This window comes from Trematosphaeria pertusa (assembly GCF_010094035.1).
Source record: "Trematosphaeria pertusa strain CBS 122368 unplaced genomic scaffold BU26scaffold_2, whole genome shotgun sequence".
Classification (NCBI taxonomy): Eukaryota; Fungi; Ascomycota; class Dothideomycetes; order Pleosporales; family Trematosphaeriaceae; genus Trematosphaeria; species Trematosphaeria pertusa.
The window spans coordinates 1,705,629-1,723,279 of record NW_022987213.1 but is presented as its reverse complement, the minus strand read 5'-3'; the positions used below and the strand labels follow the sequence as shown (position 1 = coordinate 1,723,279).

The following is a 17,651-nucleotide window of genomic DNA, read 5'->3' as shown; positions in this document are numbered from 1 at the left end:
TGCCACGCCTTCAATGCCTACGATCAGGATGTCACATTCTCTGGTTTTGTGCGAACGAGCATATCAATCAATATTTAAAGACTTCTTCATAACCTGGCACGATCCTAATGTCAGCACCTTGATTCCTCAGTCCCGGCCTAACACTTTATCCCCCAAAAAGCATCCCCATCACACTGCGCAAGAGGGACTCGTCTCCGTTTACCTTCAATCCTGATGGCCGTCCCTACCATCACCCTTACGCCGCCTCCCGGGCTCGTCCCCTCGGCTACGCCTCCCAAAATCTACCCAGCTCCGATTGCCGTCTGCATCACCATAGCGGCCGGGCTCCTCGTCATAGGCGTCATCTTACACAACCGAAAGGGCAAGCCTGTATTTCTCGACGATCGCGTCGGCATCCCAACACAAGCCCCACAAACCGCACCTCAGCCCGGTGCTGACGACGGAATCGAGCTTGTTAAACTCCCAGCCAGGCCTATCAAGCCAACGCCTGTACACCGCCGCGGCTCAACATCTACGTTTACCACCGTCCCTCGAGATATGTACAGCAGTATGGAAGGCGACTCGAGTATGGAGAGTCTTAGCGGTTTCCACGGTCAGAATGCCTCTGACCGAGATACGATACCTGGTCGAGGTTTCGGACTCGGTGCGCCCGTGCGGAACCAGTGGCTCAATGTCCCGTCAGTCAGATTTAGCCGCGGCGATGACGATTTCACTACGGATGGTCGATCCGACAAGAGAGTTTCGATCGCGTTTTCCGGCGGCTTGTTTGGCAGGAGAAGGGATAGGGAAAGCAGGCTGCCGTTGCCTCCTGGGTATGCGCGTAGCTATGAGCCTACAGTGTATTCGACGCCTGAGGGGCCGCTTCCCGGGGATAATTATTAGCACGAACTAGGTGCATTGTGTGGTGAGATGGTTTTACCGGTTGCTAGCTGTGCGTTTGGTCCGCGGAATGGAGCTGCCGCCAATTTAAGCGAAACATGCCATACACGGTTCGGCATCGACATGTGGTGTCGGGATAGCCGTGGATGCAAATCTGAGAATGTGCTTGTGGGTCATTATTTCGTGTATACCTTCAAAACTGCAAGTTCGCATCGTCAAGTGCCAGATCATCAACGCTTCCGGAGACTTTCGCGTCAGTGCGACGCTGAGGCGTCTGTGGAAGATTGACAACAAGTTCATCGAGCTGAAGAATAAGTTCGAGGCGTCCTCTACCTTGGAGGAGCGCGCTGAAGTCCGGTTCTGCTTGGGTTGACCGCATCGTCTCGGCCGTCCAGAACGGCATCTGCAAGGTCAACCTGGAAGAAGTGCCAGGCATTGCTCGACTTCCAGGCCCATGTCAAAGAAGAGTCAGGATTCTCGGAGCGATGGCCCGAGCCTACGAGAAACGCTGCCTCCAGGTGCTGGCTCTACGGGGAAGCGGCCTCGTCCTGAGGACATCGCGGCTTGCGTTAAGGACGTGCGGAAGGTAAGTACTGAGAGCTCCAGCTCAAGAAAAGAGGATCATGATAAAGAGTCGATGACCGGAAAGGGCAATGAGGCTGCCGAAAAGCACCGTTCGTTCTATTGGGTCTTCGCCGATTACGTGGGGATCTGAGAGCGACAGGACGATCGTACCAGAGGATTGTGATAAAGACCTGGACGTATTCGAGTTCATCAACAACTGCAATGGTTTTCCGAGGCCAAAGCGAGAGGATTCAAACGCGACGGGACCATAGAGCCCGATGCTGTCGTGACCTCGGGACGGAATCGTGAATCTGGATCGACTAGTCCCGAAAGGCTCTAGCTCGAGATCTCTCCGTCCTTCCTACCCGTCTGCGCTCATCATCCAACCTCCATCCCATCAACATCTTCATCGCTCCCACTTTCCGCCGGCTTATCACGCGATCTTTGGATACTTACAGCTGTCGCTGCGGCTGCATCTGGGCCATCCAATGGCGGACGGCACTTTCCGCTCGGCGCGCCACGCTGAACTCGGCCAAGCTCTCGTTCCCTGACACCTCGCTTTTCAGCCCCAGGTGCGGCCAGAAGCTGCGCACCATCTTGCCCGTGGCTGCACTTTAGCTGTGCTTGTGGGTGCGGATCGAGTAAAAGGTTGATTGAGGCTCTAGCCGCAGCAGATGCGGGGCTGGTTAGAGGTTTCCGTGCCATAACGCGTAACTTGAAGGCCTTCACAAGTTGATGAGCGAGCAACGCAAGAAGGGTCACCCATCCAGAGCTGTTGTCCTTTCGACGCTTTGTCTCACAATGGGAACGTTGTTGGGAGTCATGCTGCCAGCCCCGTCTCAGCTACGAAGCGCGTGGTCTTTTCAGCCTCAGCCAACCAACCACTCTCAGAGCGTCTGGCTGTCGATTTGATAGGGATGTTTCCGAGCGTCTTTGCTGCGCGCCACCTCTTGTCATTCGTATCTATTCTCACTGCAGGTAAAAAGGGCTTTCCTAGTTCCCAAGTCCAGCGACTCTACGTGCCTAGTGTTGAGGGTCTATCAATGGCAGAGCTTTGCTGCAGCTGGTCTAGGCAGTGGGACATGGCTTGTCCAAGCCTCTGCCTTGTGCATCGTTCGCCGGCTGTTCCCTGCTGTGTTGTCGGTCCCTGTTTCCGGTCACTGTAAAAGCCTCTTTTCGCTAAATCTATTGGCCGCTATTTCTAGACTCAGCCTTATCCTTTCTTTTCATTCTGCCTATAGAGAGCTCTCCTATGTATATGAAAAGATCCTTACCCCTTCCCGACTAAGATCTTCATCCAGCCTGTCGTTCCTACATCCTACGCTCGCTACATATCGCCCGTGATGGCGAGCAACTCTATCACTCAGGCTCAAGGACTATTCTCGAATTGTGGCCCGGGGATCGACACCTACGAGCTCAGTTACAGCTGCACAGGACCCAGCTGCAAGGACATCACCGGGTTCCAGAAGATTACATGCAGCTCCGATGGCGACAAGTACAGTTGCTCCAACGATGTCCAGTGCCCTCCCGGCATCTCGTCGTTTCAGTCGAACTTCACGTTCACACAGAATGCCCCTGATCCAATAAATCCGGCCCCGAACGAGATCGACAACCGCATACCGCAGGAGCAGCAGATTATGATGGCGGATTGCTCGAAGTTCCGACTTATGAGCGATGGTACCGCGGAGGGCACAAAAACGGAAGATAAAGGCAAGGAGGATGACTGTCCGATGGGAGTGCAAGAGACGCCGACGCCAACAGCAGGCTCAGGCCCAGCTAGAAGCGGTACTGCTAGTGTCGGGGCTGGCTCTGGCCCTCCGGCAAGTTCCAAAGCTGCTTCTATGCCAGAGGTCCCAGACGCTACCTCCCGCTCTCAGGAAACATCTAACGCCGCCTCGATCCCTGGGGCTTCGGACGCTACCTCGAATGGTGCGCAGGAGACGCCGTCGCCAACAGGTCCGGCCAGAAGCAGTACCGCCACTGCCGGCGCTTCTTCAATCCCTGAGGCTCCGGATGCTAGTCCCAGCCCTACATCAGGTACTGGGCAGCCAGAGCAATTCGAGGGCGGTTCAACAAAGCGTGGTGGCCCCTCTAAGCAAGTGCTATTTTTGACCATCTTTTTTGGTTTGATGCTCTTCCTTCCTGTCGCCCAAGCATCTGCCATCGATCATCACCGCCGAGCTGAGCTTCGTGCTCGCGCCGCGCTTAGGGTGCGAGCTGTATCTGACAAAGTTCGCACTTTCGCTGAGAACTTTGGCTCGGACCTTGCCGCAAAAGCGAATGCACAAGGACAGAACGGCGAAACATTCGCACATAACCTAGTCGCGGATGTCGTCTCGTCAGTCTGTGGAGGGTACTTTCGGGGGGAGAGCCCAGCAAGCTTCTCTCCTCCCATTGTCGGTGGCTGTGTCAAGTCAATCTACGGAGGAGACAAGCTACCCCAGCCTGGGACGCAGTTCTACGCCGTCTTTGGAGCGAGCTTGTTGTGCGACTACGCTGTCAGCGAGGCCTATCCCGTTGCCCAAGAGTTCTTCCCAGATGGTTGCGAGGGCTTGCAAGATTTGGCGGAGAAGATTACTCCAAGTGCAACTGTGGCCCCCTCACCGCCGCCAACAGTGGCACCGCCGCCAACAGTGGCACCGCCGCCAGCTTCTAATCCTTTAGTGAGTACTCCACCGGCATCTGAACCTGCTCCCAGCAATCCGGCTCCCTCAGAGCCTCTATCGGAGCCCGTTCCCAGCACTCCTCCAGTGAGCAATCCACCAGCATCTGAACCTGCTCCGAGTAATCCTGCCGCCTCGGAACTCGCATCGGAACCCGTTCCCACCGCTCCTCTCGAAACTGCGGCGTCGATCTCAGCGTCGAATCTCCCTACAGCTCCGCCCTCATCCAACCCTCCGGTTCCGAGCCCGCCTGCATCTGAGTCGCCGGTTTCAAATCCTGCAAGCCCGTCTGAGCTGTCAGCATCATCCTCCCCTGAACCGACGCTACTAAGTAGTCTGCCTCCATCGCCAGAGCCGTCGGATGTCCCTGAAGTAACCCCGCCTTCGTCGCTTCCTCCCGTTGAGACGCCAATACCGTCCGATTCTCCAGAGAGCCCTTCGTCGAGTCCAGCAGTACCACCGTCATCCGTTGTGGGAAGCCCATCTTTAACCACCCCTATTGAGTCGCCGACATCTACAGATGTGGAAGTACCGCCTTCTTCGGAACCAGAATTACCTCCGTCTCCTCCCCCATCGTCCAGTCCTCCTTCCACCGCGCCGCCGAGCATGTCGATTCCCGAGCCTCCTACTACGTCACAGCCTCCCTCTACAACTTTCATTGACGAGCCGGAGCCGCCCGTTACTACGACTCCTAGTACAACAATTATTATATCGAACCCACCACTATCAAATACCAGCACTCCAAGCCCCTCCGACCCTACACCAATCAACCCATGTCTAGGTAACACGACCTGGGTGCCAGAGACGGGAGAGTGCCTCCCTATCTTGCCTCCTGACAACAGCTGCACCAACAGCGAGTCGGGCGATAGTTATTGTCCCGGACTAGGATGCGTATTCCTAGACACCACTGAGAATTGCGGAGCTTGTGGTGTTGCCTGCGACTACAGCTGCGTGAACTCTACCTGCGTTTGCCTGGACGGTTCGCTTCCTGATGATAGTGGAAGTTGTGAATCTTGCCCTCCAGGGACCGAATGGAACGATGAGACACAAAACTGCACCTGTCCGCCTGGAACCGAGTGGAGCAATGAACTGGAGAGTTGCACGGGTGTCTGTCCATCGGAGATGACATGGAATAACGAGACAGAAACTTGTGAATGCCCGCCCGGAACGGAGTGGAACAGTGAACTGGAGAGTTGCACGAGCGTTTGTCCATCGGATATGACATGGAACAACGAGACAGAAGCCTGTGAATGCCCGCCTGGTTATGTCTGGGATGGCTATTGCATAAGACTGTGCCCCGAAGGGATGGATTGGGATCCAGAAACAAGGAATTGCACTAGCGCTGAGTGCCCCGCGGGGACGGTATTGGACAGCGAAGGAATCTGCACGAAATGCCAAGGAGAGACTCCTGACTTCTGCAACGGGACATGCACAGACATCCGCTCGGATGCATTCAATTGCGGACAATGCGGCAATGTCTGTACCGGCCTCTGCGACAATTACACTTGCATAGAGTCGTGCCCGGAGGAGACGCCGGCCACTTGCAACGGCACATGCGTGGATCTCAGCTCAGATCCCTATAACTGCGGTGAGTGCGGCGGTTACTGCAGTGGGACCTGCGATGACTCTACCTGCATTCCCGGCGCTTCGTCAACCACCACGCCAGAGTGTGCGCCCGGGTACACAAAAGACTATCGAAACATCTGTCGCTCAATGACGACTACGACAACGAGCAGTAGCTCCGAAACATGTCCGCCGGGATCCACGCTAGACTACAGAAGCTATTGTCGAGCGATCAGCACTACGACGAGTGAGACCTCCGCCATTACATGCGAGCCAGGCTTCACCACAGACTACAGGGGACATTGCCGATCCGCGGTGACTCCTACCCCAGCGACGCCTGTACCGTCGATTGCGTCTCCAATACCCTTAGTGACGACGCGCCCGTGCCTAGCGAATTGTAGCCTTGGAGAAGCCTGCGTCGACGGCGTATGCCAGCAGGCGGCCGACATTGGGTCTTTTGTGGCTAAGGGGTTGAACGGGATCTGGAGAGATTGAGGCTTGAAGAGAAGGTAATGAATTCGGAAAATTAGGGGTAATTGGGATACTACACTTTTGATGGTCTTTGTTTTCAGATTGCTTCAGCATTTTCAATCGGTTTGCATTTTGCTCCAGCGTTCGGTATTTTCTCGACGGTCCTTCGACATGAAATCGTATGATGGAAATGGGTATTCGGAATGATTCAATGGGTTAAGTTCGCTGGGATAAAAGTGATGGATACCACTAATTTGTCTTGAACAAATACCTGCAGCCCTGTAAATCCACCTTCAGTTATTGGAGAACTTACCCGAGACCTCTCGACACTAGCTCGCGCTACTGCACCCCGTACCTTTTTTGCCCCACCCTGGCTGCCTAAGACTACAACCACCTTCATTATCAATACCCGTCCAACTTTTTAGCACCCCTCGCCTCGAGCATTTATTGATCTGAATAATTTTGTGTTGGCGGCTTTGCAACACTCTTCAAACCAAAACCTGTAGGACTCGTTAGCCCGCAAGGCTGACAGGCGACCGGCTACCAAATACGTTTGGAGGCGTTCATTAGCATACTCTGGCAATTTTTTGCCATCATGCTGTGCATACCCTTCAGAAAGCGGAGGAAGACCTCGAGAACGGAGACGACCGTGCCAATCGACCTATTGCAAGGTAGCGCTCCTCTCATTCGAGTCCAAACCACCGTTGATAATGAGCACAGACGACGTCAAGAAGAACGAAGAAATTGAGAATCCCAAGTCCGACATAGCAGTAAAACGAATAGGGCCGAGAGACGACCTCCCAAAGCATTCCTGGCTCGCAGCCGACGCCGAGGAGCTCCAACGCACGCACGCGGACTGTTCCTCTCGACCGTCCAGCGATGAAGACCCTCCAATCCCATACACACCAACAGATACCGATATCCACCCACCCACATACCACGCCTACGAACCCTCAACCTCCGCCCCGCACCCCGATTTCCCCGCAAACGCAATAGCCTTCGCACTCCGCGACTCGCATCCTCCGCAGCCTTCGTACGCAGAGGAGCTCAATAAGGCGGATCGGGTGGAAGTGGAGGGTGAGCAGAGCCAGTTCTTCAGCTCGATAAAGTATGGAGATCAGATAAATAGGGGTTTGGACGAATTAGAGAGGTTTCGGGAGGATCGGATGAAGGAGCTTGGGGAGGACAGTGGGTTGACAGATGAGCAGATCGAGCGACGGAGGAGATTGAGTTGCTGGGATGGCGATGGGTGGACGGGGACAGAGGTGGAAAGTGATGACGGAGAAGGTATTTGGGAAAGCGAAGGGACGTAGTATACACGCAGGGAGACTAGGATCTAACCTCTGTTGAATGGAGCGAAACGCTTCTTGTGTGGTTACATTATCGCCCGATTAGACCTCGAAATTGGTGGTTGAAGAGCCACTCCCTTGCTTTGGCTATTTCCAGGGACCAGAACCGGCGGTGGAGTGCAGAAGTTCTTGAATCGGTGAAGTTGCTGAAATGCGGTGTACAACTGACGCATCACATTTGACCACGTAGCAGCGAATAGGTGCCTTTCAAAAAGCTTTGACGTGCCTCAGCCTTGTGGGGTAATGCCTGCCTTGCGCATGGCTGCACAGCCCCGGCCACATTCAGTCATAATTATTATGGAAGTTCGCTTCCCTTTTATGCCATTAGCAACATGCCACACTTGGCATCATCCTGCCGGCATCCTGACATCAGGAAGTTCGACGGCGTACGCTGTTGCCTTTCCTGCGGCGTCGCAATACTCGAGGCACCTGCTACGGACACCACAGCATCGTCAATTCAGTCCGACAGCGCCGGTGAAGATCGAAAATACAGATACAAGAACCTGAACTTCGAGCTGGGGCAGGAAATCAGGCTGGTTGTCATTCTCCCTGGAAAATCTTCAGACCCTATTCGATGCGAGATCGTCCACGTCAATCTGGAAGACGATCCTGAGTACGCGGCAATATCATATACGTGGGCTACGGAGGATGGCGACGGCCGTAAATCAAGGCTCGTTCATTGCACCGACGACACTATCTTACCGGTCACGGTGACCTGTGAGGCAAGCACTTCGACAAGTGAGGAAACCCGGCCTCCGGCACCGTGTCTAGATCGACTCGATATCGATCAACTAGGAAAACATCAAGGAACGCAATCACCAAGTCGGTTTTATGGATCAGATCTATATGAGAGCTAGAATGGTTCTTATATGTATCCACGATCCGCGGCTTGACTATGGAGAATGCGTTGACTGGATCAAAAGCAAACGGCCGTCCCCAGAACCCTGCTTGAAATTACGGAGGCAACTCGGGCAGCTGCTGGGCCTACGTTACTTCAGTCGCGTATGGGTGATACAAGAGGTTGCATTAGCCAAGACTGCTGTCTTGATTGTCAATGAGGCAAGCGTGTTGCTCTCGGCCAGAGTCCTAAAGCGCTTGCATTCTATTTGCCAATCTCAAGGTCGACAGATTCCAGGCCCATTGCAGCCTTTGTCCGGATTGAAGGGAAGCCTTCTCAACTGCCTCGACGCTACGAGGCACTGCTCGTGCACTGACCCCAGGGATAAAGTATACGCAATTCTCAGCCTTGTGGAGCCTAGGTTTCGGAAGCTCATCTCTATCAACTATACTAAGGAATCTTATTGGGTATTTAGTACTGTGGCTGTGGCTGCCATTGTGCATTATCAGAACCTGGATATACTCTCCCGCGTTGGCCCACATACGCAACCTGGGACTGTTTCTTGGATCCCGGAGTGGAGACCACTTCCCCCTAGCAAACTGCTGCCGTTTCAACAATTTGAGGACCAATTTCAGGGCTCGTGGAGACGTGACATCACCCTTGCGATTCGCGACGGAAGATTCGATCAGCTCTACGATGGATTCTCAGACCCAAAATCAACTGTTCAGATTCGAAGGGGAAGAGGCATCGATCCGTACATGGCGCCTAGACTTCAGGTCCGCGCTCATCTGCTTGATTTCGGCGTGTACACTCTTCCAGAAAGCGCGAAATTTTACAGGACTATCCTCAAAAATGCGAACAAGCTTAACGATGAGAAGTACCGCTGGATCTTGCGTTTCTTTCGAAAAACCTTCCAAAATGATATAGACCAGGAAAATAAATGGACCGCCTCCAGGGACTGTGCGTTGGGGGACGTAAGGGAGGAAGAGGTACCTGACTATAATCTGCCGGACCTTATCTCCTTTATACAAAGCGGTATAAGATCCGAACGCGGCGCGTGTATCTTTATGGGAACCTACAGTGTTGGGTTTGCAAATGGTACCAGTACCTACAGCTACAATGTTGGGGATGAACAACACGGCTCCTTGGCGTATATTCACCACGTGACTGCTATCGATGGCGCTAAAACTCCGTTCATATTAAGATGCGTGGGCAAGAGCGAGTACGAGATCGTCGGTGAGTGTTATCTGTGGGCTGCGCTGGATTTGGAAAAGGGTATCCTCCTCGCGAAGTACAGACGTGTACCTAGGTATGATTGAGTTGCGCTGAGGAATTCAACACCGTATTTTGCGTTCACGTTCGCTATACATAGACGCAAAGGCGTCCACAACCAGGCACATCTGCTCTACTGCCCCTAATCCGCAGGCATGCCTCTCACTGAGACGCAACCTAAAGTACGTTGAGTGAAAGGCAAATGCAAGTGGGCCCTGCACGACACTACTTCTCACCATCGGTACAAAGCTTGCAGCAACTGGGGTGATGAGTTCTGCCCCATGTCAAAGAAGCCTGGCTCAGGAACAATGAGGAGCGGTAGGGGAGAGATACTGGGCGCTCGTAGGGGCGATGAGAGCGGGGAAGGACTAATGGACGGAAAGGGCTAGAGCTACAGATGTTGTCAGTGACGTGCTCCTAAGGAGTTCTCCTGCAAGGCTTCTGAAAGAAAACTCAATTCCATAGCTGCGGCTTATATTTGAACAATGCTCAAGCAAGTACCATATATTCAACTCTATACCTCAAATGCCTAATTTCATTAAAACACTTTCTATTCTATCATCAGGCACCAAGGCCCCAGAGTTCCTTGCATGTTACTAGGAACGGGCAATTTCGATTTGCTCAAGTCCCCAGCTTTCATCTTTCTTCGGCTCCTTCATGTTCTTCGTGTTGTTTGTTACAGAGGCGATCAAGATAATCTGATCAAGTCCCCGCATTTCTGTTTCCCTCATATATTTTCTGAGGCGGAGGAAAACCCAACCCATCTACTCAACGTCGGTATCTTCGTCGGCATGGCGGTGGGGTGTCGTACATGCCCAACAACCCAAGGCTATTCAGTGGCGGGTGCAGAGAAGGAGCTAGGGCATACCATTAGGCGGGTCATTGCCGTATGCTGGTGAGGGAGTCTCGGGCATGAACAAAGCATCCCCTCTATCGCTGGGAGTACCATGGCCTGGGGCGTCATCTGACTGTCCCTCACTCTTCTTCATTTCCTCGGCCCTGCGTATTTGTTCCTCCAGGTCGGCAAGCTCGGCCCTACGCTCCTTCAACTCGGCGTCCACGTCTTCGCCGTTGGCCTGCCGCGCTTCGAGGTCGGCGATGGTACCGAGACAGATTTTCTTCAGCATCCCACGCCCTGGCCTCTTTGTGGGCCTCCTATTCTTGCCTGAGTAGGGCGTGTTGGTGTACTGGTGGCTTCCGGAATATGGGGGGTTTGTGGGCGGAGAGCTGTTGTATGTCCACGGTGGAGCGGTCGGGCCTCTCCCCATGGGTGGATGGAAGGCGTATGGGGTGTATGTCATGTTCATAGGCGCAAAGTTTGGCAGAGCGGGGTTATGTGCCGATGGAGGGGTGGCCGGGCCTCCGAAAATGGGAGGCTGGTAGCCGAATGGGTTGTTCATCGTAGGCCCAGGCGTAAAGTTTGGCGGAGCATTCTGCGCCCAGGGTGCGGGTGTGGCATGCGGGTTATTGCCGCGCTGGAGGGTAGTCGGACCCGAGAAATGAGCCGGCGAGGAGTTGAGAGGAATGTGGAGTTGTCCTCCCGGCGATGTATGAGGCATCAGATGTCCTTGCTTAGCGGCTATAAACTTCTGTTTGCAGTCTGGAGAGTGAACAAGCTTGAATGCGGCATTGTTCCAGAACCATTGATGGCACCACCAGCACTTGACATGTGTCCTCGTCTTCTCGACATTTGGTGATGGCATGGGCCGAGGATCGGACGGATAAGGAGGCACGAGGTGTCGCTTGATCTCATCAGAATTTTTGCTGGGGCCGGTGGGCGCATTTGCTGGAGGTGTTGATGCAAGGCGAGACTCGTGGGTCATGTTATCCATAGAAATGGTCTGCTGGCCATCCTTGTGACCGGCAGTTCCCTCAGTCTTCTGGTGGTCACTTGTCCATTGTTTCCCCTCCTCGCCGTGATCCAACATGTATAACACTTCACCTGGCGGCAGAAACGGAGGACTAGTTACCACAATCGGACTGTGCGGTCGTTCCACGTCTTTCATTGGAATTGGTTCGATGGGAGCATTCGCCATGGGTATTGGCACAAGGCAAGAGTTGTGGGTTGCGTTCGCTTTCGTGATAGTGGTAGAGTCTTCATCCTTGCGGCTGGCGGTTTCATTGCTCTTCTCTTCTTGAATGGCTGTCTCCACGTCCCGGCAGCCACTTGTTTCCTGCTCTTTGGTAGCGGTAAGCCCCGCGTCCTTCTGCCTGAGATTCTCTAACGCGACATCCCTCTCTTGCTGCAGGCATGCGATGTCTTGCTCATTCCGCATTTTAGTGGCGGTAAGCTCAGCGTCCTTCTGCTTGAGGTCCTTGATGGCTTGCTCGTTCCGCTCTTCAGCGGCAGCAAGCTCCTTCCCCTTCTCCATGAGGGTCTTCCGGATGTCGTCAATCTCGTCATGTAGCCTCCGGACGCCCTCGATGCTCAGAGTAACATGTTGGCGAAAACTTAGCGTCTGCTGCTCATTCTGCTCTTTAGCAGCGTTGAGCTCCTCATCCTTCTTCTCGAGGTTTCTCATGGCATAGTGCTTCTCTCTCCGGAGCTTATTCACCTCTTCGTCCCTCGCAGTCTGGCGTTGGCGGAATTCTCGCAGCTGTTCCTCATTATGTTCTTTCTCGGCGTTGAGCTCGGCATTCTTTTGCTTCAGATTCTCTAAGATGGTGTGCTTCTCGTCGCGGAGCTTGTTGAGTTCATCGTCCTTTGCCGTCTGGTAATCTTGGAATTCCTTTTGCTGCTCCTCAATCCGGGCCTCAGCAGCAGTGAGCTCCTCATTCATTCGCCTGAGGTTCTTGAATGCGTCGTCCGACTCTCTTCGAAGCTCATCGACCTCTTCGTCCTTCGCAGTCCGGTTGTCTCGCAGTTCCCGCTGTTGGTCCTCGTTCTGCTTGCGGTAGGCAGCAAGGCGAAGTGCCTCCTGTTCCATTCGCGCAGAAATCTCGTTCTTCTCTTTCTGGACCTCAGCGATCTTCTGCTCCGATGATGCCTCGAGCTTGCGATAGGCTTCATCCTTAGCCCGTACCTCTTCCCGAGCGGTGTTCCTCTCTTGCCGAGTCGTGAGAAGCTGTTTCCTGAGAGCCGTTCCCTCGTTGTTGGCGGCAGTAAGATCCGCATTCTTCTGGGTGAGCTCCTTCGAGGCGTCGTCTTTCTCCTGCTGGAGCTCCTTGATCTTCTGCTCAGATGAGGCTTCGAGCTCGCGATAGCGACAGTCCTTGGTATGTATCTCTTGCCGAGCGCAGTCCCGTTCTTGCTGAACCTTTGCTAGCTCTTCACTGCGCGACTTTGCATCGGCTTTGGCGGTGTCAAGCTCTGAGTCCTTCTGCGAGAGGTGCTCCAAAGTTGCGTCTTTCTCGCGCTGTAGCTCGTCGATATTCTGCTTAGATGAGGCTTCGAGCTTGTGGTAATCCTTGTCCTTAGCCTGCACCCAATCCTGCGCGGCGTCCCGTTCTTGCTGGACCTTCCCCAACTCCTTCTTGAGAGCTGCTTCCTTGTCGTTGGCCGTTACCAGCTGGTGCTTGAGGACAAGAATCTCGTGATTCTTCTCGCGCTGGATCGCTGTGATCTTGTTCTGGCAGCTAGCCCTGATCGACACGGTCCGCTTGTGTATTTGCTTTTGGAGTCCCTTGACATCGGCAAGATGGCCGGCGACCTGTTCGTCCATCTCCTTCATAAGGCAGTTGACTTCCGCCTGATGGTCATCATCGGCCTTTCGTAACGCAGCTGTATGCTCGCTGATACGTTGTGCAGTGATACGGGCCGCAGCGTCGAGGTCCTCCTTGTTCTTGTCTTTGAGCTCCTCAATTTCCCGGTTCTTCCGGATGTTGTCGACTAGGGCATGCGAAAGGAGAATGCTGTCGGGTACGCATGGTCGCCAGTTGCGCTTGAATTTCTGCCAGAGCAGCCATCCAACGAGGGTGAAAAGGATGAGGAGGAGAGCGATCAGCATTCCAGAGACAGACGGCATCTCGGCGTCGGACGCGGAAGTAAATGGCGCAAAGCCCTGTTTGAAGGTGGTTGCGCCGCCATGCTCAAACGGCGAGAAGCGCGGCAGCGGCTTGGAGTTCGATGGCTTGATGGCCGACATGCAGAGTGTGCCTGGATAGCCAAAGATGTCCGATGGCGGGCTATTCGGCGAGGGGATCGCTGAGATGTCGATGAGGGCAGCATCCGACGAGCCCGCAAGCAGCTTGCCATAGCCCGGTAGCGGGGCTCCGTTGTAGAGCCATGGGCCAAGAATGACAGTCGTCGCAATACCTCCCCCAATTCCTTGAAAGAGGGGGTGCTGGAACACAGTGGCCCAGTCTACTGGAGGTGGGTTTGCCATTGCGTCGGCGAGGCTTGGGATATGTGCAGCTGCAGCTGTATGTAGAATGGGCTGTCGCAGGCTGATAGTTGGGTTGTGTTTTGAGAATGTCAATGAAGTTTAGGTCGGGCTGGCCGCGCGAAGGTTTTTAAAGAGCTCGAGCGGCACCGCTAAGAGAGTGAATCAATGAGCGCCGCGGTCGGTGGGGTAGAGGGCGCAGTCGCTCATAGACTTTCACTGACGTTCGCAACTTCCCCACCGGGTACTTCGGAGGCGGCGGGGAACGAGTGAAAGCTGAGCCAAGAAGCCCTGAGAATGAGATAGCCTAGCTGACGCACTCCAGAACTTAGTGACCAGGCACCCGCACTCCTTGAGACGGGTGCGGCCGGCAGCGTAGAACTATATAGAGAACGCGCAGAAAAAAGCCAGGTTGCCTCTATATATTGTGATGAATCTCAGTCCATTGTCTCGGCCGGGATAGGAGATGTTAGAAAGCTGAAGCTTCGAGCTGCAACGAAAATAGCCAGGAGATAACCGCGCGGGATGGTTGAGCTATACTATGACTTGGAATTCTTCAGCCTTTAAAATGAATAACTGGAAAGTTCGCGGACTCGGAAAACGACGGAGACTTTGGTTTGAGTCGCTTCTTTTAGGTAAAATGACATTAGAGATGGATACTTGCTCCCCTATGCATCCCGATTCGAGTGTCTGAAGAGGAGAGCCTTTACCGAATCACCACCTCGATAGCAACCTCATTGCTCCAGCCGGCGTTCGAATTGGTCTCTTTCCATGCCCTTACGGTATCAATTTCGAGAACGTCGTCACAGACATCATTGATCTTGACGCAGTGGAAGGGAATCGGACGTCCGAATATCAGGGCAATGAAGTCATCCTTGAGCGACCGCTTTTTGAGGTCTGAAACGTAGAGCCCTGAGCAGTTATTAGTCACATATTCCATATTTGAAGTGATGAGATGCATCAAGATGCTTACCATAAGTGCCTAGAACCTTGAGTGACGTCCAGATCCTCAGTCGGCCAGATGACCTTTCGATGTAGCTGTCGGTGTTGACGATTCCAGCAGCTCCGGTCATCTTGCCCAAAAGGCCGAGATTCGCGACGGAGATCTCTGCGGGCCCTTCAGCTGGATGCCGGCGCTCTAGCTTGAAGGGGTGCAGTGGGAAAGCAGAAAGGATCTCCCATCCTTGAACGGATAACTCGAGGTGGACGAACGCATTGCCTTCCTCAACACTGGTAGGTTTCGTGACGTGTCCGCTCGTGTGACTCCTGATAATGTAGCTACCCTCCTCTGCTCCAGGGAACTGATCGAGGCCAATGAGTTCTGCGATAGTGTGCTGCGTGCAGTTAAATACGCCTAGGATGCTGACGCCGGTCCTAGCCATTCCCACATATGTAGCGACCTTAAGGAGGACAGTGTCATCGTATGAGTTGTAGGCCGAGGTACTCTTGCCTACTGTATGGGGTCGGAGAATAACGGTGTCCCCTCGCGGCGTGTTCCCCGTCATCTGGAAAATCAAGTCGACATCGTGCTTGCCTGGAACGTCCGTTATATATATTGGACCACCAGACACGCAGCGAGCTGCGGCGTGGAATGCTGCCCATTCATGTGACGTTTGGAACATATCCCAGTCCGGAAGAATGTTCAAGTACTGATTGAAGATGGCATTGTGCGCATTGCAGAAGATGTGCCACGGATGTGAAGCCGGAACCTCGGGGAAGAAATCGTCGGAGTTTCGCAGCAATATCCGGGGCTTGTTTGATGGAAGCTGGGAATGGAATATGATCTGAGGCGTCTGAGACATGCAAGAGATGGCCTTTCCAGAGAAAAAGCGTAGCTGGCTGATGTTCCAAGCGTCCTGGTATGAGCGAATGAGTTTCCGGCGATCATTCGCGTCATCAAGCTCGTCGACAAAGAATTGGGCATCCGTCTTTACTGAGTCAACTCCGGCCGAAGTCAGGAACTGATAGAAGTCCTTATAAAAGCGGTCAACGTCTTCTTCAGCGACTACCAGCATGGACCCTCCCGAGACGCCGTCTTTCTTGCGTACGGTAACGGTCTTGTACTCCTTCGCAATTTTGCCCTCAGGCGCGATACCACCCCAGTAGCCGAACAGAGCATGCCAAACAGCCACGTGCTGAATGTTCTTATGCTTGCTCCGAATGTCGGATACTGCAGCCTTGAGACCTCGCGGGAAGCCGACTTTGGTAGCCTCAAATTCCATCCAGGCATTCTGAAACTGGTCGCCGCCTTCATGGTTAAGTGATTGCCAATTATCATCGATGATCAAATTCGAAACGTTGATCTCGTTCTTCTCCAAAGAGTCCAGAGCTTCGAACAGCTTCTGCTCGTTAAGGTTTTGCCCAAGCCCATTCCAGGTGCAATAGGAGAGCCCATCGTACCAATTTACCAACCACGCTGGGTTATAATCATCCATCAGCGCCTTCTCTTCCGCAGCCGCTTCTCCAGTCAATGCCTCGTACTTGAGAACGAGCTTTCGAGCATAGTACATAGCGGCCGAAATAGCGTACTCCAGAGACTTGCCGACGGCGGCAATCAAAAGAGCGGTTCCGTCCTGCTCACCGTCATTTCGGGAGTCAATCACGACATTGCCTTCCGCATCATGATGGAGGGTAGTCAATACGTCGTCCACTCCGCTGACCGCAAGGATAACGAGATGAAAGCCGTCCTTCCGTTCAAACGCGGCGAGAATAGCCTCTTTATCAGGCCAAAACCTGTCCTTGCCTTGTCTGGGCGCAAGCCAAGGCGACCACAATCGTACCAGAGCGAACCATCGCGAGAAATTTGTCGGCTTGCCAAGCTTGTTGTTCGAATAGCCTGAAACGCTACCGGATGCAGCATTTACGGGACTGTCAATGGACTAGCGGGTAGTTAGAAGCAGTATCGGCTTTGAATATGTGTCGCTGAATCTGTTGAGTTGATTTCGGAGGCTAGGACAGTTCCGGCAACTGTAGAGAGAAACTACATACCCAAAGCAATGTATCTGGGGTATCGCTCTTCTCCTTCGAGATTTGCAGATACGGAGGTAATGCACCAATATAGTGAGACAGATCTTCGGGAAGGGATTCGGGCTTCTGATAGATGATGCAACCGTCCGAGGTGGATAATTGCTCGTTCGCCCACTTCCAGGGCTCGTCTTCGCCCCGTCGGAAAGCGATAGTAAACGATATAGAGGTGGCATGTTTCGGACGCCCCTGCAGTTCGACAGAATACCATTGGCGATGCACATTAGAATTACTAGGTTTTACCACCATCTTCGACAGTCAGCCAAAGTGGAAATGGCTCCGGGTCATCGTACCAAGGAGGGCGGCTGTTGAACGGGATTAAGACTCGAACTGGTCCACTCCTCGCGGTCGACGAAATTATGCCAGAGCGCGACGTCCCAGGGTCTCTCCGTTAAGCTCTCGATGATTACTGTGAATCTCACCTAGTCCCCGCAGGTCAGCCTGGAGGTCTGAAGAGGCGCGACGACTTTCAGAGGTACTCACCGACGCTTTATTGGGAGGAATTGTTGTAGTCTGCCCGAGAGGAGGGTTGCAGATGAATGTGGCATACATGTCTGTGGGAAGTAGTGGAGAGGACAAGCAAAACTCAATTGGAGGTGCTGCTAGGGGTCGATTGTGACTCGAGGAATGGACTGTAAATGTAGAGCTAGGGACGACTAATGGTATAGTACGGGAAGTAGCAGGTCTTATGTCTTCAGTATGGGTT

General features: G+C 53.6%; 4 protein-coding genes across 4 annotated transcripts; 3 read left to right on the top strand and 1 right to left on the bottom strand.

Annotated features, from left to right (window-relative positions):
* Nucleotides 1–78: 78 nt before the first annotated feature.
* On the top strand, nucleotides 79–1,108 carry BU26DRAFT_140994 (uncharacterized protein). The gene has a single exon (XM_033819817.1). The coding sequence runs from the start codon at nucleotides 214–216 to the stop codon at nucleotides 880–882; it is 669 nt and encodes a 222-aa protein (XP_033689583.1). The 5' UTR covers nucleotides 79–213; the 3' UTR covers nucleotides 883–1,108.
* A 1,589-nt stretch (nucleotides 1,109–2,697) lies between these two features.
* On the top strand, nucleotides 2,698–6,256 carry BU26DRAFT_140960 (uncharacterized protein). Its single transcript, XM_033819816.1, has one exon. The coding sequence runs from the start codon at nucleotides 2,787–2,789 to the stop codon at nucleotides 6,162–6,164; it is 3,378 nt and encodes a 1,125-aa protein (XP_033689582.1). The 5' UTR covers nucleotides 2,698–2,786; the 3' UTR covers nucleotides 6,165–6,256.
* A 284-nt stretch (nucleotides 6,257–6,540) lies between these two features.
* BU26DRAFT_546767 (uncharacterized protein) lies at nucleotides 6,541–9,636 on the top strand (the record flags this gene model as incomplete). Its single annotated transcript, XM_033831857.1, has 5 exons — nucleotides 6,541–6,811; nucleotides 6,861–7,427; nucleotides 7,937–8,227; nucleotides 8,313–9,563; nucleotides 9,602–9,636. Exons 1-5 carry the CDS (start codon nucleotides 6,736–6,738, stop codon nucleotides 9,634–9,636), a joined length of 2,220 nt encoding a protein of 739 aa, XP_033689581.1. The 5' UTR covers nucleotides 6,541–6,735.
* A 4,991-nt stretch (nucleotides 9,637–14,627) lies between these two features.
* BU26DRAFT_500301 (glycoside hydrolase family 36 protein) lies at nucleotides 14,628–17,194 on the bottom strand (the record flags this gene model as incomplete). The annotated part of the gene is made up of 3 exons (XM_033826489.1): nucleotides 14,628–14,833; nucleotides 14,895–16,800; nucleotides 16,910–17,194. The coding sequence occupies 3 exons, from the start codon at nucleotides 17,192–17,194 to the stop codon at nucleotides 14,628–14,630; spliced, it is 2,397 nt and encodes a 798-aa protein (XP_033689580.1).
* Between the last annotated feature and the right edge of the window lie 457 nt (nucleotides 17,195–17,651).

Excerpts from the sequence above, each read along its gene's own strand:
- BU26DRAFT_140994 (XM_033819817.1), top strand. The coding sequence starts at position 214 with ATGGCCGTCCCTACCATCACCCTTACGCCGCCTCCCGGGCTCGTCCCC.
- BU26DRAFT_140960 (XM_033819816.1), top strand. The coding sequence starts at position 2,787 with ATGGCGAGCAACTCTATCACTCAGGCTCAAGGACTATTCTCGAATTGT.